The following is a 21,458-nucleotide window of genomic DNA, read 5'->3' on the forward strand; positions in this document are numbered from 1 at the left end:
ACAGTAGAATATTAATTAATTAATTATTACTTTATATAGTGTATCTATTAAATTTATTAAACTACTTTATTTTATGATAATTTAGATAATATGATATCTATATATAGAGAGAGAGAGATAAACAAAAATGGAGCATATAAATGTCTGCACCTGCTTAGTTTCACATTAGAAAATGAGAATAGCATCAGCAACTCTTATCTTAATAAAAAGAGTAGTATTATTTATCCAAAAAAAAGAAAAAAAGAGTAGTATTGTTGGCATTGCTGCTTCTAAATTGCATTAATTTGTCTTAGCTCTGCCTCTGCAGTAGAAGTGTTTTATAGGATCCGCTTGGAAAAAGTGAACCTCCAGTCACAAAACAGACAAGACTTCTAGCTTTAGTTCGTTGACTTCATGCTGTAGATTTATCCAACAATGAAAGAATGATACCAATCTGTCGCTAGCTTATTGATGCCTAAAATGATCCATCTCGGTAAAAAGGCCTATTCGATCATCTTCCTTCTGCACACTGAAGAAAACCGAATTTCCAAATGGGTTGGTTAGCCTTGCTTCATTCATCCTTTGACAAATGTTTGTTCATCCATCAGTAAGTAAATTTTATGTGTAATATTCCCAGTATTCCATCATTGAGCTTCTTCTTCTTCTTTTTGATTAAAGAAACAAAAATAGAGGTTCAAAATACAACCTAGCAGTACCGGGATTAATTTATTCTATGTACATTTCTAGTCAAAATGGATTGAAATTTAGACATTCTTAAGCCATTCCAATTGCCTCACAGTTGGTATGTTAGTCATTAATGAGCTTCTTTAGAGAATGCAACATTACGGTTATTAATATTAGAGGACCACATTATAGCCAACAATGTAAGCATCATGTATATTAGACCATAAAAGCAAGATAGTTTAAAAGTTTAATATGAGTAGAAAATAAGCCGTTAAAAAATAAATTAAACCAAGCACAAGCTTATCTCGACAAGGCTCTATCAAACCGTCGAAAATGAATTAGAATTGAGTTTGATCTTTAAAATTTTAAGCCAAGTTTGATGATAAGATAAGACTTAAAATAATTATATATATATATATATATATATATATAATTATATTTTAAGATTTACTTAATTAAATTATTATATATTCTCATCTTATAGGGTTTATTAATTTATATTTTTAAATTAAGACTTATTTTAAGTTTGATTCTAAGCCTAAATCAAACTTAATTAAGTTTAAAACTTATTATTATTTATAGATCGGGCTCACTCTTGAGACAAAATTAGTTTAAAATTAACTCGAATAAAAATGGTTTAATTATATTCACAAATATAAGCTCAAAATTTCAATTAAAGCTTGATAGAGTAGGGGCTGGATCAAGCTCAGCTCGATTACACCCCTCAGGAAAGTGATTTATCGTGCCATATACATCTCTTCTCGATGGCCACCGCCTCTTCCGACCAGCCGACGTCGTCGTCGCCGCCGCAACTACCGCTCTACTTCTTTGGTCGGCCATGGCCCGACCTAAACGAGGGTTTGTCCTATACCGACATCTTTCGACGCGCAAACGCCGGTCTTATTCCGCTCCCCTTTTTCCCATTTTGACTCCTCCCGTTACTTGTTTGTATGATCTCTTCTTCCTTGCTTTTGATCTGAGCTCGTCTCTCTCCTTCTTCCTCTTAAAAACATCTAGATCTCACTTTAATCGGGTTCTACTCATCCAGTTACAAGAACTCCGCCCCGCTCGAAGGGTAAATTCCTTTTCCAATGCCAGCTTACTTCCTACTTTTTATTGATTGCTTTGCTTCTCGATATCTGCAGTTGGCTTCATAGGATTCGTAATGGCCAGGTCTGCTGTCACTGCTGCAATTGTTCGGATTGTTTTCTTTTTGATGCGTTTCACACTCATGAGTTGATTTGTTTTTTGTTTCTTTTCATTTTTAGATTACAGTCGATGGCCAAGTAGTCAGAGATCCCAACACCATCCTCAGGTTCTTATTTCATAACCTCTCGTTTCCTTTTTAACCTAGAAAATTGATGCATCTGCTATGGATTTGAGAGATTTTATTACGGATTGACATTTGCACTTCTTGCTACGGGTTGGAATTAGCGATGATGATGAGATTACGAGGATACATGCATGCCATTATGATGTTTCATAAGTTAGCTGCCTAACTATATTCTTGCTCATTTTAAGGTGTGCCTTTTTACAATTGCATGGATACTAGGTTTAATTGTTGATTACATAAGCTCGGTCAGGTACTAATGTGATTAAACATCTATAGTGTGAAATCTTCACATTGCCATTTTGTCTATCTACCATTTGTGATGAGTTCACTATTTTTATATGACTAAAACATGGATTTTTGTCACTTGTATGAATTTCTATTTGCAATTTGTTGCTTCTTATATTTGTTCACTCTAACAACTTCCTGTAGAGAAGGTTCTATTGTGGTGTACCATCGCTTCCCGTGGAAGGAACCATTTGCGTCACATTTGATGGAAGTTCTTTATGAGGATGATGACATGGTGAGTGAACTAACCACTGAGATACTTTTAAAGTCTCCTTCATAGATTATTCATTAGATTTAATTGAAGAGACTAATCTTTGTATTCTACTCTTGCCACTGATGAAGATAAAAGATCTCTGGCATGTGAATCATTTAGAATAATTTTGATTATGGACATAGGTTGCATCCACCACGCAACTAGGACAAACTGATGAGTTTTCTGTCATGTAGACTCGCCCTCTAGTCTTGACCATTTAACGATTTATATAAAGTTATGAACTTTGGAGCAAACTTCTCGAGAGCTTTGAGCCTACTCCTGAAGAATAGAAACACATACTAGAAGCATAGAATCATCAATACAACTTGATATGCTAAGATAGTTATGCGCTATTTGGTTAGGAGACCACATTTACCATTGCCATTTCATCTCTATGAATGCCTATTTTTGTTGTCATGTAACCCTTAAGTGGGCTGTTAGCCGAAGAATGACTAAACACTACACTATATGCCACATCACTTTACCTACTTGTTTAAGTCCATTATGGTAAGTAATCATTGTGGTTCAACTACCACATTTATAAACTAGCATTTTAGAATTTTGATTTACTTGAATGTCTTTTTTTTTTTCTTTTGAAGGAAAGGTCACTCACTTGAATATATGTCTTATGTGATAATGATTTGCAGGTTGCTATAAATAAACCTTCTGGCTTGCAAGTTCTACCTGGAGGACTCTTCCAGCAGCGAACTGTTCTAACACAGCTCCAGTGGAAGGAATGGAGAAAACCATCAGAATTTTGCTCAAAAAGAAAAACTGCCCAATCACATCCTGTACCTGTTCATCGCTTAGGAAGGGGCACATCAGGTCTTTCTTTTATTTATGAATGTCAGATCTAATTTTATTTCTTTTAGAACTTAGTCTTTATTTCTCCGGATCATCTTCCTACTCCTTGATTTCATGATGGGATAGTTGATAGTTTCATTTACTGTCAGAGTGTATCTCCAACCCTATATTGAAGGTATTCTAACTTTTTTCATGCTTCAGTGTTCAAACCTACCACATCTATTTTCACTTAGTTGTGTTTCCCTTGGGAAAGAGGCAATTTAAGGGCTTTGCACTTTACAAATCTCTCCTTTGAGATCTCTTCTAGATCATACGATGACATGCCATGGAAAGAAAATTGACCCCAGTCTACCACCTATACATTAGTGATGATGCTAGTAGAAACTTTCAAATTTGTTGATCTTTTGGAAGAAATGATCATCTATTTTTTAGTGACTTTTTTTTTTCATCATATCATACTATAACATTTCCTTTACTGTCTGTCATGTCTTACTATTGCTTCTACTCTGTAATCTTGTTTCTTTTGGTTTGCGATGATAATGTATCTTCAGGATATATCCTTCTCTGCTTATCTTATATTAATTATTTATTGAAGTCAAATATTTTGGCATCAACTGTTGCTTTTGTTCAGGTATATTGCTTTGTGCCAAGACGAAGCTTGCTAAAGTTTCCCTTGCGTCTTATTTTTCTGAGGGCACTGCAAATGCTGGAGTTGACAGGTGTAAATGTTTTAGCCTTTTGGCTCTTTTTTGTAACCGACTGTTAGACCTAAAATTTTAGCATTACTTGTAGAGATGATACAGAGTTGTGTAAAGCTCGACGAATTTCCAAATTCTATCGAGCACTGGTTACGGGGATTCCTGAAAATGATGAGGTAAAGTGTGCTCATATAACATCACATATATCTTGAGCAGCATAAATGGCAACGCCAAGTAGGCTAAAGTCAGTAGACTCACTCTCTTTATGTGTGCAATGCAATTGCCATCTATAAAGTGCAGGTTACTATCAAACAACCTATTGGATTGGTTCATTATCCAGGAGTTGCTCAGGGGCTCTATGTTGCATTATCATCAGGTTGTCTCTCTTCTGAATCTTCTGATTCATGCTACATTCACTCAAGTTATCCAATATGTTCTCAACAGGAATGCACTTATAAGTGTATCTAGCTGTATGGCTGTATCATGCAGTTTGTTTCAAATGCAAATGTTTTTTTTTTTTAATTTTCTTCTTTCATCTTAGAAATGGTAATTCAGTTTGTTGATAAGTCATATTTATCTAACCTCTAAACTTCAATCAGGGAAGCCAGCTACGAGCAAAGTTTATGTTCTTGAGAGAAACTTGCAAAGAAACCAAGCATTGGTTCAGGTATCCAGCTGACAGATATCAAATGCGTACTGCTTTGTTCTGTTTTGCTTTCATTATTATTCTTTAATCAGCATACAGAATAGATTCTTTATTTGTTCAAGTTTCTTAATCTCATCACTTTTCTTTTTCCTTGGAGAGTCAGACTTTTTTCTTTAGTTTTGTTTCCTTCTGTAACCAATAATTTTCACCTGCTGAGCTACAGATCTTACAACCTATGTAGTTATGCCTAGTGCTTCTGTTACACACTCTGTCATTACCTTCATTATAGACATTTTAGATGTTTTAGACTTTTAGTAATGGGTTGCATAGTAATGTCTGCATAGACTGGAGTCATTAAGCACAGTATGTTATATTCTTTGAAATTTTGGTCAGCAAAACTCTTTTAGATTTTTTTTTTTGTGTTTTCTAGTCTTCTTTTCTTAAACTGTTGTAGGTTGAGATCCACTCAGGACGGCCACATCAAATACGCATTCATCTAGCATTCCTTGGGCACCCACTTTTAGGTAAATTATATTTCTGCTTTTTCTTGGCAGTCACTCATATGGTCAGTATATCTGAGCAAGGAATATGTTACCACTTCAGCTATTATGCCTCTGTGTTGCTTTAGTACGATGTCCAATTCATATGCTTATATAGGCCCATCACCTCCTAAGGTGAAGCAGGGGAGGGGTTGTCCTAATGACAACCAGCCTATTTGGACATTTGATATCACTGCTAGGTGTATAAATCTATTGTCAAGTACATTCACATGTGAGTGATATCGGTTTGTACTAGATAAGACATGATTGCCAAATTGTAAACAAGTTGAACCTCGTTTTGTAAGGAAATCCACATGCTGCTATAAGTAGTAGACCAGATAGGTTGTGAGTTAATTATTTGGACAAATGGTTTCTTGGTATTCAACTTCATTGTTGGGTATTGTGTCACCAGCGTCTGAATTGCCTATTGATGTTCCTTGCATATCAATTCGATGGACTTTAGATTGTGTGTACTGATTGAGAGGCAGTTCATTTTTCCTCTTTTACTTATCATTTATATGCTGGTTCACATTTGCATATTGATAACTAAAAGGTTGATAGTAATTTGTTCTGAATGTCCTAATCAGATGATCCTCTTTATGATGTTGGTGGGCAGCCTAAATTCTATGGGCCAGAATCTACAAATGACTGTTTTGCAGAAGATGGGTAAGATAATCTCCTATATATAGCTTATTTGAATGTTCCAGAAGCTTTTCACTTATTGCCTGCTATATACTTCCATAGTCTCTATATCATTTTATCTCCTGTAATATCATAAGCAATAACCTTTGGTCCGTTCAAGTGTCTCATTTTTCTGTAGAAATTGTAACTTATTAGCTTGCTGTTCTTTTTGAGAAAAGTGGGCTCGCCTAGTTATAATTTAAAGAATTCCTTAAATTATTGTAGACCTTCACTTCATTTTCTCTTGAGCATGAGTTAAATTTGTACTCCATTGGATAATAGAGCTAAAATAAATGCTTTAAAGTCATGTGCCCCTAAAGGCAATGTATATTTACTCGATCCACTTATTGGTCTTCAAGTAGTTTGAAAACAATCTGCAGACTATATTTCTTAACACACTCTCATTCTGCCAATTGTTTTAGCTACCTCTCAGAATTCTGTAACACACTCTTCCTTCACAATACTATATAATTTGGTGTTTACTGATATTGGGTGCATTTTGGGATGATGGATTGAGATATATGTGGGAGAGTTCGACTGTTCTATCAGCATCACTTCGATTCCAGTCACCACGGTATGGCGTTTGCTGACATCATGGCATGCTAATAGAGTAGGACTTGTTAGCTTGTGTTTCCATATGTGTATGTCTAAAAACAATATTTCCAGTAGAGTTTGCATAAGGCATATATGATTATCTTCTCTGTGATACTTATCAATTCTCAAAATATTTTTCTCCACTCACTGTTGCTTGCCACCCTAAATTCATAGATAATAAGAGTCTTACTTTTCCCTTCTATCCTTTATTAGGGGTTATCAGAAACCAATACAACCTGTTCCTGGAGACTGTGGCTATCATCTGCATGCACATCAGCTTGTTCTTTGTCACCCCAATACAAATGAGGTCAGCATACAACTACATGTTATTGGCAGCATACATTTAGAGAACTGCACCATTAATTGTTGTTTTATTTTTTTTCGCCATAAAAAGTTGGTGACCAAACTAATAACTCTGTAAGTGCATCTTTATATGATTGCTCTCACAGACAGTAAAGATCACTGCACCATTGCCACAAATCCTTCAAACTCAACAAGAATTAGATCAAAGTAGACTTGCAGAATATACAATGATGTCCAATTCCAGCCGCTGATTCAATTTCAAGAAGAACAAACAATGTCCAATTGAGGAATTCAGATTTGCAGCTGATGTCTACTGCTATAAATCGGTATGTTGTAATTCTCTACTTTTGTTTTAAAATTTTCAATATCCTTACTACATTTATGAGTGAAAGCTTCCATCTGCTTTACAGATTTTTCCTACATTGAGGTACTTTTGCTGATTGGGAGGCTCTTGTAGATCCAAATCTCCCGCATGGTTTATTGTAATTCTGATCTCCTCAAAGAAATATGTATACATGATGTTGGTCCAGCAAATTATCAAAATGCTTCAAAAGCTTCTACTTTTTATTGCCTTCTCTTCTAATGGTTCGGTTAAAATTCTTGAGTTCCTCCGACGCAGAGCCATAGGCCGCCGTGATGGCAGCCACACAGGATCTGCACGCCTCCTTATTAAACCTCTTCTTCTCGATCCCGAACAGCTCCTTGAAGACCTCCGGTTCCACTCTGCAAAAGAGAGGCCTTTCCTGGTATATGGCGCAGGTGCGGGTGGCCTTCTCGTAGTGGATGCACCACCCGTCTTCTCCGACCTGGCTCTTGTAGAGGTCGAGCTGCGCGGGCTCGTCGGAGAAGATCTCCTCCGGGGAGGGGAAGGCCGGGCCCTTGTCCAGCTTGCAGCAGGCGCCGCAGCCAACCACGCACTGCCACGTCGGCTCCGGCTGCTTCTTCCCGGCGAACCCGAGGGGTCTTCTCTCGGCCGCGTCAGCTATCGCCACGTCATTCGCCTTCCTACCCGATGCTAGGGAAGGGGTGGACAGAGAGGTCTCCTTTGCCTGCTTCGCCTTCTTCCGAGCCACTCCACACCGCACCGCCACTGCCGGTGATGACGTGGAGGCAGCCGCACAGCAGAGAACCATCGAAGGTAAGCTAAAAAGCCTAACAGAGGAGGTACCGTAGCTATTTGGTAGATACGGGATAAGGATCCAGGAATTGGGGCTATAATTGGGTCGGATCTCAAGCGCGCAAGTAATAAAATTGAGCCCAAAAATCCTCAAGTTTATCGGATTTCGGATTCAACTCGAATCTAAATTGGGATATAATTTCATATCTGATCCATTCACTAGACGGATATGGATTAGATTATCGGATAGTTCAAATTGTCTTTGACGGGGAAATCTTCTTTATTACGCATATTAATGGGCCCCAAGTTGAAGCAGAGAAGGAGACGCCGTGCCTAACGACACGACTGCCGCATCCCATAACATCAAAATATTCTTATATTTCAAGTACTATTAATTATCTAAGCATTCTTTAATAAGCGATGCAGACATGCAGTACTACACTGCAGAGGATAACATATAGAATAGTATAAAGATACCAAAACAATGAACAGTCTGAGAGAGCTCCTTTTGCGGTGAAAAATAAGTGTTTTGGACCAAACTATCCCTCTTTTATATTTATTTATCCAAATAGACTATACTTTAAATTTAATATTAAAATAGGTCTGTGATACTATAGTCTTATGTACAACACTAATAAGATTATTATTTTACTTTTAGATAGAAATGTTGAAAAGCTTATTTTATAAAACGCTGTAACTGTTCGGTATTTTCTTAACATAAAACTTGGCTAATATGCAGGGAAATAACTGGAGGGCTCTTTTGAGTATTAAAAAAAAAAGTTGACAAGTAGATTAAAGTAAAATTTGGAGAATACGCATTTTACTGTGGAGAATTAAATATGTGATTCTAACTTATAAAATTTCTTTATATCTTCATAATAATATATTTTATGATTAAAATAGATAATTAAGCACAGAGTTATAAATTTCTTTATATATTTACATATATCTTTCTCCCTCACTAGTGTTTTTAACAAAAAATATTTAATTATTCAGTGTTATGTGAGTATCCACTTTTTATGTATGTAAATCTTTGAATTTCTACAGTATTTTTTTCTTTCAATAAAAATACTGATCTAATTAGCATTTTACTTTTAGCTTAGTAAATTGCTTAGTAGTTTAGTGTTTTATTTAGTACTACAGCGAAATAAATCTCCTTTCTTATTAAGTTTCTGGTGTAAGACATATAAAATTGAAAGCATGTCTGATTTGGTCAAAAACTTTGAATAAAAGGAAAACCAAAGAAGTTCTTTTCTTTTTTTCCTGTGCCATGGACTGAGCACGACAAAATCGAGTACGTCGAGTGAGTACGTGCACGTAAGAAGGAACGGCTTCAAGTCGTGGTTTCTTCCCACCTCTCCTTCTCTCCCCACTTGTCAGCACCAGCCCATGTTCTCCTCTGCCTCGACCCTCGGACGAGCCGCTGGCTTTTCATCACGGGCGGAGAAACTGTCTCGCTGTTAAAGAACAGCCCTTGGCTTTACTCATTCGTATTAGAACACTATTTCTTAGCAGCTAATAAAGGATCACAAAGCACTACCACCGAGGCATTAATACATATGTTCTAATCACCTAAACTGATGGTGTGGGACTTTGACTCCACTATACCTACCTCACCATCATCTGTCAGTAATCATCATGATAATGAGAAATCCAGAACGTTATTAATTAGAGTCTTAACACCGAAGTTTTACCATCATTTAGCATTATATTGATCACATGGCTTAAAAGAACTTATCCTGTGCTCACTTTTATACCGACTGACCCAATCGATCTTATAACCAACCTTAATTTAATGGAGCTAAAGCTTCTTTATAAATATATATATAAAGAGGGCCCAAACACCGCGAAAGTCTCTTCCTCCCACTTTCTTCAATTCGCCAATTTTACCGTTGCAAGTGGTATACATGCCGTCCTCTACTGCCATTTGTCCCATCACTTCCTTGTTCCTCCTCACTGATTCACTATTCTTTGCCCCTTCACTCCACCTACCATCTACTCCAAGAATCCTACTACTCCACTCTTCTCTTCTCGCTTCCACTTTCTCACTTTTGGACTATGAGCAATGCTGCTGGGACGACACAGTAGACTTCTCCTCCTCTCCTTCCTCCTCCTCTTACGCCTTGAATCGAACGTCTTGCGCGCGACTAAGTTCGACTTCGCCACCCTCACACTCGGCCGCCTCAAGCTCCTCGGGGACGCCCACCTCAAGAACGGCACCATACGCCTCACCCGCGACCTCCCCGTCCCCTTCTCCGGCGCCGGCCGTGCCCTCTTCGCCGACCCCATCCCCTTCCCCCACCCCTTCGCCACCTTCTTCTCCTTCTCCGTCTCCACCCTCAACCCCTCCTCCGTCGGCGGCGGTCTCACCTTCCTTCTCTCCCCAGATGATCATTCCCTCGGCGATGCCGGCCCCTTCCTCGGTCTCCTTAACTCCTCCTCCTCAGCCACCAACCCTATCCTCGCCGTCGAGTTCGATACCCTCATGGACGAAGAGTTTGACGACGTCAACGGAAACCATGTGGGAATCGACCTCGGCTCCATGGTCTCCGCTCAAGTCGCTGATCTTGACGCCTTCGGCGTCGATTTGAAGAGCGGGGATCTCATCAACGCCTGGATCGAGTACACCCACCATGGGATCCTTCGCGTCTTCGTCTCGTACTCCGCCGCCCGCCCTGCCGATCCGGTGATCTCCTTTCCCTTGGATCTCGATCGGTTCATCGATGATGGATTCGTATACGTTGGCTTCTCCGCATCCACGCAAGGGAGCACCGAGATGCATAGCATCGAGTGGTGGAGCTTCTCGTCACCAAACGCAGCCTCGCCTTCTTCTTCGGTGCAACCCGCCGTTTCGAATCCTTCTCCGCCGCCTTCCATGGCTCCCGCCGTCTCCATCTTTGCCGCCGAGAGTCCGAGCAATGCTACCAATCTTTCTCCACCATCATCACCATCATCATCCGGGGTACAGGGGCATGCCGCCATCGCAGGGGCGGCGACTGCGGGGGCGTTCGTCGTTGCCTCCTTCGCCGGTTTGCTCTTCTGGGTATTCACCAGAAGAGTGAAATCCGCACAAAAATTCGACAATTTGGCGGCGGCGGCGGAGATCATGAAGACTCCGAGGGAGTTCAGTTACCGCGAGCTGAGCAATGCCACCATGGGATTCGACTCTTCTCGTATCATCGGGCACGGCGCATTTGGTACCGTGTACAAAGGTATCATCCCGGAGAACGGCGCGATGGTGGCCGTGAAGCGATGCATCCAGAACAGCGGCGATATGGCGCAGGGGAGGGCGGAGTTCCTCTCTGAGCTCTCCATCATCGCCGGACTCCGGCACCGGAATCTACTCCCTCTCCAAGGTTGGTGCCATGAGAAGGGCGAGATCCTCCTCGTGTACGACTTCATGCTTCACAGCAGCCTCGACAAGGCCCTCTTCGACCCCAACTCCCCGCCGCTGCCGTGGCGGTGTCGCAGGACGATACTCATAGGCGTCGCTTCCGCCCTCGCTTACCTCCACCGCGAGTGCGAGCGCCAGGTCATCCACCGCGACGTCAAATCGAGCAACATCATGCTCGACGAGAACTACCACGCCCGCCTCGGCGACTTCGGTCTCGCGCGCCAGGTCGACCACGATAAATCCCCCGACGCTACCGTCGCCGCCGGCACGATGGGCTACCTCGCGCCCGAATACCTCCTCACCGGCCGCGCCACGGAGAAGACTGACGTCTTCAGCTTCGGCGCCGTCGTCCTCGAGGTGGCATGCGGCCGCCGCCCCATCGAAAGTAACAGCAGTAATCTGGTCGAATGGGTGTGGGGTATGCACAGAGAAGGGAGGATTCTCGAAGTAGTCGATAGTAGAATCGAACAAGAGTTTGAAGAAGGGGAGATGAGGAGGGTTTTGTTGGTCGGATTGGCTTGTTCGAGTCCAGACCCACTTCTGAGGCCGGGAATGAGGGGGGTGGTGCAAATGCTTAGCGGCGAGGCCGAGCCGCCGTTCGTGCCGGCGACGAAGCCGTCCATGAGCTTTAGCACAAACCACCAGCTGTTACTTAGTCTTCAGGATAGCGTCTCGGATTGGAACGCCATGGGGCTTAACGTGTCGAGCTCTTCCTCGTCTTCCTCGTCCCTGAGGAGTACTCTTAGGGGCGGCGGGGGAGGCTCGGCTGTGTGAATTTTGCGTCATCAGAGAGCCCCGTCCTGCAGTGTTATATTTATTCCTATGTAATATTTGTATTTTTGTGTGTATTTATTCATTTGATTTATATGTTTGAGCCACGCGACGTTTGAGCACACCAATATTTTTTGAATTATTATACTCTGGAGAAACTGTGTGCCTAATCCTCTCTCAAAAATTAAAATAAAATAAAAATAAAAAACGGCTACAAATACAATTAAAATTTTTTTTTATCAAATATTAACTTCAATATTAGCTACGCTCCTAAACTCTGACTCTTTTGTTTTGATTCTTACATTGCTAATATGCTCTATTTAAGTAAATTTGCCATATCGGAAGTTTGCTATGATTATTAAATGTGTCGATTTTGCTAAAAGGTGAGTGAAAGCACATTTTCTTTTAATATTTGATTGTTAAAAAAAACAAATTAGTTTTAATTAATTGGGCCTTTCAAGGGCCCAATTTGGGAGGAAATGCCCGCTCTTGCCGTCACATCTCACCACGGAGTCTAGACCCATTTTTAACGACCGCCACTACTGTACTCGTCTCTCTCGGCCATCTCCTCCCTCTCCTCGTTCTCTTCTCTGCTAAGTTCCTATGGAAACCTCACAGGCAAACCGGCTCCCCGAGGCGCACTCTTTGCCCGATGGCTTCGTGGAGAGCTCTTCCGAGCTGTCGACGACGTTGGAGCCGTTGCCATCTCCTGACGACTATAAGGGCTCGCTTCTCGATGTCGATCTTGATCTCGATCGCCGCGGCGGCGAGCCGGAAAGTAATGGAGTAACTGCGGAAACCCTAGATTCTGAATCTATCGCGGTCGGTTTAGAAAAGCTGAGTACCTCTGCGGATCCGCTGCGGGAGAAAAAAGGCGGTGGGGGTTCGGCGGAGGAGACGATCCTGGTGACGGAACCGGGCGCCGACCGTAGAGAAGAAACAAAGGATGCGATCTCGACACAAGGCGGTGGGATTTCCGGAGGTGATGATCTTTTTCATCTTTGCTCTATAACTGTTTGATTGTTTGCACCAAAGGTTAGAGAATGTTTCGAGTGGAAAGCAAGATTGTGAATTATGTTTATGGGTTCTGATTTCTCTTGCAAAGGTCCTAATCTCTGGCACGAGCCATATAATTAATAGGTTTAAGATCATTACATAGACCATATGTAGCCTTTTTCTTCTTTGTTCAGATTACCTTTCCTGATGATGAATGCTGAGGAAGTTTTCTTGAGGTTTGAGTGCTTAAGAATTTATTGGAACATGGATAATCTGATTTTATACAGAAATATGCAGTAAACATCCAGCTTGATGTTCTTTCTTGTGGCTGTTGCAGAGACTAAAGGGTGCTTGGAGTCGCAAACTGGCAAGCTACCGGAAAGGCCTACAGTAGAACATGCTGAATATTTGAAAAATCAGACGGTAGTCATCGAGTCTCTTAACTCTTGACGTAATTAAAATAATCATCCAATATCGCATACGTATAGGAAAGGAATTTGTTCAACTTTGTTCTACACTGGATTGTTATCGCATACACATAGGATCTGTATTCCTCTTTGCGATCTATTCATGCTTTGATATTGCTTCCCTTGATGGTATGCTTGTGAAGTTATATTTTGTATTAATGAGTTACTTATTCTTATTCAGGCTAGTATTTATGAATTTATTTTTCATAGGATTAAATGTATTTTGCTTCCATGTACTTTGGCATGAAATTACTTTTCTATCATATACATGTTTTTGTATCATTTAAAGTAAAATTGTTTTGAGTTTCTGTCCAAATTAACCATGTCAACGCCTTTGACAGTAGGAAAATGGTTTCTGTCCAAATTAACCATGTCAACGCCTTTGACAATAGGAAAATGGTGACATACTCTTATTAACTTTTATGGACTCAAATACCCCTCTATCGTCACATATAAATTAAGAAATAAGTTGAAACTCACCTCTTATCAAGTGTAAAAAAGAAGAAGGAAAGGGTGTTGTTTGAACAAAATCCCTTCTCCCTAGATTATTGCCTAAAAAAATAATAGGAGCATTTTGGTAATTTTTAAATATTTTATTAATGATGTCATTAGTTTTACGTTAGTTATAAGTACAAGGAGTTAAGTGATATAAAATAAATATAGGAGGGCAAAATGATTTTATGCCAATGTAAGGAGGGTGAACTATATTTAACCCTTTTTCATATGTAGCAATTTCCTTCTCCCTTTAGGTTCTTCTTTATTTTTCCTTTTTCCAATTGGATACAAGAATACAACTATTCTTGCGGAAAACTTATTTTGTTCTCAACTTGTAGAGTCCAGAAAGAAAATTGTGGTCTCTTGCTTTTGGTTGGTATGCATGATTTTCAGCACTTTATTATAGTTTAATATCATTTCCTACTTGATGATCTACTAGGAAAGTAGTGAACCGAAGCGTAAAGTTGTGAAGCGCAGCACAAAGTCAGAAAAAGAGATATTGGAATTTACTTTGAAGTATCAAAAAGTAATTGCAGAAAGGGATGCAGGCAAGTTTCAACTGTACAAATTTATTGCGATTTAATTAATGGATTCCTATGAATTCTAACATAACCCAACACTAAATGGAGCTCCAAACACTTATTCCAACCATGGTGTGCTAGCGACAATAATAAATCTTCAAGGACGTGTAACTATAAATTTTAAATATAAAATGCATCATTTGCTGGAGCATAATGTGTTCACAGTTTGCATGGTCAACGATAATGTCTTGTATTGTCTAATTCATTGATTTGGAATATAGCAGTTTACATGCTTCACACTTCGTAATGATTGTCACAATTTACCGCATCTTTATTTCTTCTATTAATGCATCTTTGTTTTTGCTATTACCAATTAAGCTCCATAAATATGTGACACTTCACAAGTGATAAATTCTAGTGGTTTATGTCAGGCTGTTTGGTGTTGGAGCATAAGGGATTGAATAAAGTTTGTTCTGACAAAGCTCCTTTTCTAAGAAATAGGAAAGGAGTTGGCAAAGGCTACACCACTCAACACATCTATTTGTGATTGCTTAAGCCAGCAGATTGTTCCTTTTCTTTATCGATGTGAATTTTCTATTTTATGTTTCCTGAGTATGGGGGTTCTAAGTTGTAAAAGTTAATGAACAAACAGAAATAGGCATTCTGTGCTAGGATAACATATTCTACTTGGAATAGCCTATCATACCCTGACCTAAAGAATGATTCATGTACTCAATCGTTTGATACGTATTGATGAATTTTAAAACAGAGGTTGGGGGATATCAAAATATTATAAATTAGGTATAGGACTCCATTTCATGGACAAGATTCTGATACAGTTAGGCCTGTATACACCTCAGAATGATGCTTTCAGTAATCATTGCATATGTAACATATTAAGTTGTGGAACAAAGGAGGAATGATGACTATAATCTCTTCCAGCTGAGCTCACTAACAGGCTAACATAAAGTACAGATAATGGGAGTGACTACATGTGATAAAGTGTTGAACTATGAGGCCAAAAATGCTTGCTGATCCTATGTTGCTTCCTTTCCCTTATCTGACTCCTTTCCTTCACATGCTTTACATTTCCTGTCAAGTTGTATTATTTGAACTTTGACATCCCCTACTTAACAAGAGAATCCTGTATTTCCTCTGCCACATCTAATTTCTTATATATATATTTTTTTTGTGTGTGTGTGTGCATCTTATAGCGGTGGCAGTTCGAGAAAGACTTGAGTCATTATGCAGAGAGCTGCAACGACAAAACAAAGTGCTTATGGTACTCTCCAATTAAAAAAAAATGTGAAATGAACTTCTGCTGTCAATGTTATCTTCCTTCTCATGCTATTTACCTTAATATGCATTAACGCAGGATGAGTGTCAAAGGGTATCAACAGAGGGGCAGAATATGAGGCTAGAGTTATCCACAAAATTCAACAATGCAATAAAGGTATGGCTACACTAAATGGCCATGATTGTAAAGTGATAGTCTGATAATCTATTCTAGTTTCATCATATTACATGGTATAACTTGATTTATTTGGAATATTAATTCGAGTCCTACAGTTCTTTCATTTATGAAAAACATTGATGTTCCTTTCAAACCATATGGTCCATGTCTATAGTTTAAGAATGTAGGTTCTCGGGTACGCTGTAATAGTTAGCTAATAGTTTGTTTGTAGAAGAAATAAAGGTTCCAGCCAGTCAAAGGAGCAAGTCTCGGAATGGGGTGTTTGAACGCCCTCAAGGCCATTCAAATGCATTTATCCAAGAGTTGGAAGATTAAATAGGCATTTTGAATGCATACACCCGAGAGCTAGAATATTAATTAGGCATTCAAACGCCCTCAAGGCTGTTCGAACGCCCGATGGCGAGAAGCCCAAGTCTAGGAGATCTCTTTATGAGTTTAAGCTTATGTTGGGCAGTAGGACTTGCGCTTGTTCGGTCCTATTACCAAGTCTAGTTAAGCCAGGGAGCCATTTATAAATATATGTGGTGTGCACCTGGTTTGTCATCTTAGATTATTAAATTATTTCCGTAAGTTCGTCTCATTCCTCCTTGTTCAATTACCTCCTAGTCGTGGAAGTCCTAGCCAACACCTCTGTCGACCACTGCTGCCTACCTTCTTATTTGACCGCAGAACCTTGACCCTAAGGAATAGTCCTATTTTTTCTTTATCCCTTTCCTACCGAGTACCTTGACTTCCACTGTTGTCATCTGCACCACCTTATTACAATCCTTGGCCGACCATCATCACGCCTCTTTGGCCTCCTCTTTCCTCGATCCACTGATAGATTCGTTCTCCATTACAAATCTATTTTATTTTTAAAAGTACTTTACCATCCAACCGTTGGATCTCCAGTTCATTCTTAATATTGGAGATCCGTGATAATCCTAACTTTCTAGTCGAAATTCAGTTCTGTCTTCGGATTTGGACTCATAGCGATTGTGATCTTAGCAAGGTGAATGTTACGTACTCCTGTAGTCCTGTTATGTTACTGATCCATAAGTATGTCACTCAACTTTCTTCAAAATGTTTTGCTGTCAGACCTACATTGGCAGATGCTCCCATCAGTTTCTTTTTTTATTATTATCTTCAGTGACAATCTTGTTAATTTATCTGCCACTTTCATGCTAAATATGAGCTCATCTAATTTTTCAGTTATGTTATTGCACTGATTCATTATATAGTGAGTTTGATTTAGTCAAAAAACATCCTTATCTCCTACTTGTGTATCATACTGTATTACGTTATATATTTTCATATCATTTGCTTTATGAAATGCATTTCTGCTTGCTGTGGGCCTTAAAACACACATATAAGGTTTCATATCATTTGCTTTTCATTAGAGCATCTTTCTAGGTTTATTTGGGACTCTATTTCTTCATGTACAAGCTGATACGCCACAGGTAATTTTTTTGTTGTGTTGTAGGATGTAAGCAGTAAACTTGAGGAGCAGAAAAATGAATGTCTTTCCCAATTAAGGGAGAATGAAATGTAAGATATTTCTTATAAAATTTGACTACAGGGATAATTTCATGATTACACTTGATTTGAGTTGATTAATCTTGCTACTTGCTAGTGTTTGAATCTGTGAACAACGAGTGATTATCATCTCCTGAAAGTTATTTATAAATATATGGACAATGGAGGTTGCTTCTGCTTGATATGGTGAAATGTGGTATAGTGGGGTTTTGCAATATGTGTGCAGATCTACTCTTTAGATAAAGTATGAAGTAGTATGTTAGGAAGGAAATATTGATAAACTGGCACTGCCATGTGGTGACATATATGAATCTTGTTTAGGAAACTTTGACTTGATTTTCAACATCACATGTTTAGTAAAGTAGTCATCTAATTATCTGTGGAAGAAGATGTGATATAAATTGGGCAGATAAATTTTTGATTTTTTTTCGTACCAAGTCACCGCAGCTTGATGGCTCTGAGTTTATTATTGATGGACCCAAATCCATGCTTTAGTGTTGTCCACGTTAGGCATCTTCTGTTGAATATGTTCTTCTTTCTTGGTTATTCTGGAGCAATTGCATTAGGCAACTTGGGCATTCTCAAACTTTCTGAGATAGTTGTTTTTATAGGGAGACTTTCTCTATAGATAGGAAAGTGGCAGTAGTGGCCTTATTACTGCTTGTTTTAATCACTTCCCAATACCAAGATTTCATATTCCTGCATCCTATTTTCTGGCACAGTCCATGCTGAAATGGTAGTCACATGGGCGAGCAATCCTACTCCTAAATCCATTCTAAATGCAACTACCTATTATTCTTTATCTTAATTGCAGATTAAAGTATGATCCAAAAAATTCCAAAGGTATCTACATAGAGCATTTCTTCTATCTGAACTAATGCAAAAAAGAAATAATGTTTTTAATTGTGTTGCGGTAAACTTATGGCGGATCACCTTGTAGGCTGAGAGACAAGTTAAAGCATCTTGCTGATCAGTATACTCTCGCTGAACAGCAGTTTTCCCAAAAGGTACAATTTTCCATCTTGCTGAAGTGTCATCCAAAGTTGCATTGGTTTAGTTTTCCTCTTGCTGAATCAATATCATCAGATATTTATTTCTCTCCATTTATGGTATGTAGTTAAAGCAGAAGATGCTGGAACTTGAGCTTGCTGATCTCAAGCTTCAACAACATCAAGAGAGGTCAACTCAGGAACAAACCCAGATGCAATTGTATGCTGAACAGATTTCACAACTTATGGCCACTGAGAAGAGCTTACGATTACAGCTAGTTGCTGATGGAGAAAAATTTCAGCAATTTCAGGTGCTTTAAGGTTTTTCTCATTTTGCATATGCTTTATGTGTTCATCATGATTTACACCTTGCATTTTAACTTTTTTTTATTGGTATGAATTTCTTTCTAATATTTGATATTCGAGTGGCTCTCGAATATTGGTTCCCCAATGTGCTTAAGTTCTAGTTGCTTTTACATTTTCTCTAGATATTAGATGAGATTGTTTTATTAGCTTGCCAAGAGATTTTTGAACTTAGGAACCAATTTGTTCTAATATCTTATCAAGAGATGCCTTGGGATGAGGCTTAGCATATCTGATGCAGGATAAACTCTTTGATTGCAGATTTGAGAAGAAACGCAATAGAATTACCAAACTTGGGGAATCCATCAACTAGGGTGTTGGAATCCACCAACAGAATGTATCGAAATTTTCAAAATATTCATTCATTAAAAAGAGAGGATTACAAACCATTGAAGTAAAGCAAAAGATCAAACTAACTGTGACGCTCTAATAAGAGATGAAAATAGCATAATAAGCAAAAATAACGAAAATAGCCCTACAATACTAGTCAAAACTTTCGTTAAGTTATAGAGTCATGGGTGTAGCTTTCTTGTGCCTACGAGAGTAAACATGTCGAATAGTGGTATCCTCACGAAATAGCTCATTGAAATTTGATGATTTCATAGCGTATGAAACTTTTGGCTAGTTCTGGAATGAGCAAAGAGTCTCTACTAGCTCCATCTCTAATATCTAGCTATACTTGGACCAATTTAATGTTCTAATACATACATACATACATACATATATATATATATATATATATATGCATGTTTGGACCCGAGCTTTCTATTCTGCTCAAGTCATTAATTCTCATAGAGTTATATAGACAACAAAACAGTTTCTTGTGAGGGTAATCCGAGAGAAAGCTCTCGGTTCATCTAATTAATACAATCATCCAATTGTACCTAGAAACCTGATTGAACAACTCAATGAACTCAAAGTCAAGCAGTTAGTCATTCCATTAGTATTCTATGGATCTTTGTGGTTATTGTTGTTCTCACATTTTATCTACATGGTAGAAGTACCCAGGAGTATTACATAATAGCAGTCTTCTTGATTGGTTGAGTGGTTTAAGAGAACTATATTCCTAAAGGAGACATCAACATGATTACTAGTTGTGTATCTTGACCAGTAGATTATGCCAATATTTCTCAGTGGCTTATAGATAATTTGGTTTCATTTTGTGCATAACAAATCCTGAATAGCTCTCTGAACTAAATCTGTCTCTTCAGGAGGCTTTGTCCAAAAGTAACGAGGTCTTCGAAACATTTAAGCATGAGATGGAAAAGGTATGTAAATTTAGGTTGTGATTTCAATTAGATACTTAATAGCTCCTAGCCTTTATGAGGATAAAATTTTGTCTATGTTCCTTATACCTTCTAGTATATGAAGCATTACTATATTAATTTGTTTTTTGGAACTTTAATCAGATGACAAAGTTGATAAAGGAACTTAAAAAAGAGAATGAATTCTTGAAGAGCAAATGTGAGAATTCAGATATTGCGCTTGTGAAGCTCATTGAGGAGGTAAGCTCATATGCATATGCAAAGTTAGTTTTCTGAAACTAGGTGGTGAAATTTCATCCTTTGCAAGGTAAGTATCTTTAAGATTCCATTAGTAATTTAAATGTCAATTATGATAGATACTTAATCTTTATCTTCTAAATTGAAAGGAATTTGAAGCAGCCAATAGGCATGATTAACACGAATAGTATAAACTCTAATATATTATAATGTAAGGTCCTTAGGCCTTATAATTCTATGATTTATTTTTTTCTTTTGAACCTCCAAGGGGGTCCGAGAGTTTCAAGTTCACACCCTAGTTTTGGAGTTTCCTATTTACCTCAAACCATGATCCAAAATAATCTTGACATTGGGGTTGGAGGAGACTGATGGATGCCATTTTGATGTTTTTCTTTCTTTACTTGCTAAGGCAAGGTTCCTTGCATATTCTGGAAGCAGCACAAGCACCTATAGCTCGACACTGACATTAATTAATTCTCATTTCATCGTAGCGTGAACTTATGAAGATGCAACTTGAGAAAGTGAAGAACCAAAAGGAGAAACTTGAATCCTTGTGTCGCTCACTACAGGCAGAAAGGAAACAAAGTATAATTGGAAGTAGCAGCATCGATGCAGTGAGTATTCAAGTTGGCTCAGTAAAGGACTGATACAGGCAACATATTTTGCTACTTCTACATGCAAAGCTTGTGATCTCATATATACATTTACAAACATAAGAACGGATGAGGCAAATTATTCTGTTATTTCAATGTGTGATGAGTGTGCGTGTGTTCTTAATTTATGGTGAAGGGAGGGGGGGGGGGGGGGTTCACAGTCCAGTTTTCTTGTCAGTTCGGTCACACCCTTAAGTGGAAAATGAATATTCTTTCTTTTCCCTTTACTTTATTTATCCATGTAGAGACGAAAGTGCTCTAGATCGTCCCCCTTGCCCAGCGATCTTAAACTATATAATAATGCTCTCAGTCGGCGTCCTCGGAATGCAATATCTTAAGCGTTTGTGTAATCATTCTCTGGCTTTACCATGTTCCTATCTTGGTTTCTAATACTTGGAAGAG

At 38.8% G+C, this 21,458-nt stretch overlaps 4 protein-coding genes across 7 annotated transcripts; 3 read left to right on the forward strand and 1 right to left on the reverse strand.

The window, feature by feature from the left end:
• Positions 1-1,337: 1,337 nt before the first annotated feature.
• Positions 1,338-7,364, forward strand: LOC140776017 (RNA pseudouridine synthase 5). 4 transcript variants are annotated; one of them, XM_073119553.1, is made up of 15 exons: positions 1,342-1,560; positions 1,681-1,738; positions 1,809-1,836; positions 1,932-1,978; positions 2,426-2,516; positions 3,182-3,359; positions 3,970-4,057; positions 4,131-4,212; positions 4,337-4,412; positions 4,636-4,703; positions 5,137-5,206; positions 5,809-5,887; positions 6,710-6,803; positions 6,946-7,125; positions 7,210-7,364. In XM_073119553.1, exons 1-14 carry the CDS (start codon positions 1,428-1,430, stop codon positions 7,048-7,050), a joined length of 1,197 nt encoding a protein of 398 aa, XP_072975654.1. In that variant the 5' UTR covers positions 1,342-1,427; the 3' UTR covers positions 7,051-7,125; positions 7,210-7,364. The 4 variants fall into 4 exon arrangements, with proteins under 4 accessions (XP_072975657.1, XP_072975656.1, XP_072975654.1 ...); XM_073119554.1 differs by having other exon boundaries at positions 1,346-1,611; positions 1,712-1,738; XM_073119556.1 differs by lacking the exon at positions 7,210-7,364 and having other exon boundaries at positions 1,338-1,560; positions 5,809-6,476; positions 6,946-6,992.
• Positions 7,357-8,324, reverse strand: LOC140776018 (uncharacterized). Its single transcript, XM_073119557.1, has one exon. It carries the CDS (start codon positions 7,930-7,932, stop codon positions 7,357-7,359), a length of 576 nt encoding a protein of 191 aa, XP_072975658.1. The 5' UTR covers positions 7,933-8,324.
• Positions 8,325-9,704: 1,380 nt separating this feature from the next.
• On the forward strand, positions 9,705-12,221 carry LOC140775340 (L-type lectin-domain containing receptor kinase VIII.1-like). Its single transcript, XM_073118572.1, has one exon. The coding sequence runs from the start codon at positions 9,982-9,984 to the stop codon at positions 12,082-12,084; it is 2,103 nt and encodes a 700-aa protein (XP_072974673.1). The 5' UTR covers positions 9,705-9,981; the 3' UTR covers positions 12,085-12,221.
• A 385-nt stretch (positions 12,222-12,606) lies between these two features.
• On the forward strand, positions 12,607-21,394 carry LOC140775776 (uncharacterized). The gene is made up of 11 exons (XM_073119203.1): positions 12,607-13,063; positions 13,415-13,500; positions 14,479-14,587; positions 15,775-15,842; positions 15,936-16,013; positions 17,497-17,561; positions 18,490-18,556; positions 18,667-18,849; positions 20,113-20,169; positions 20,311-20,406; positions 20,895-21,394. The coding sequence occupies exons 1-11, from the start codon at positions 12,685-12,687 to the stop codon at positions 21,048-21,050; spliced, it is 1,344 nt and encodes a 447-aa protein (XP_072975304.1). The 5' UTR covers positions 12,607-12,684; the 3' UTR covers positions 21,051-21,394.
• Positions 21,395-21,458: the final 64 nt, after the last annotated feature.

The sequence above is a fragment of the Typha angustifolia genome, chromosome 14, assembly GCF_048772165.1.
Source record: "Typha angustifolia cultivar Huaian chromosome 14, ASM4877216v1, whole genome shotgun sequence".
NCBI lineage: Eukaryota > Viridiplantae > Streptophyta > Magnoliopsida > Poales > Typhaceae > Typha > Typha angustifolia.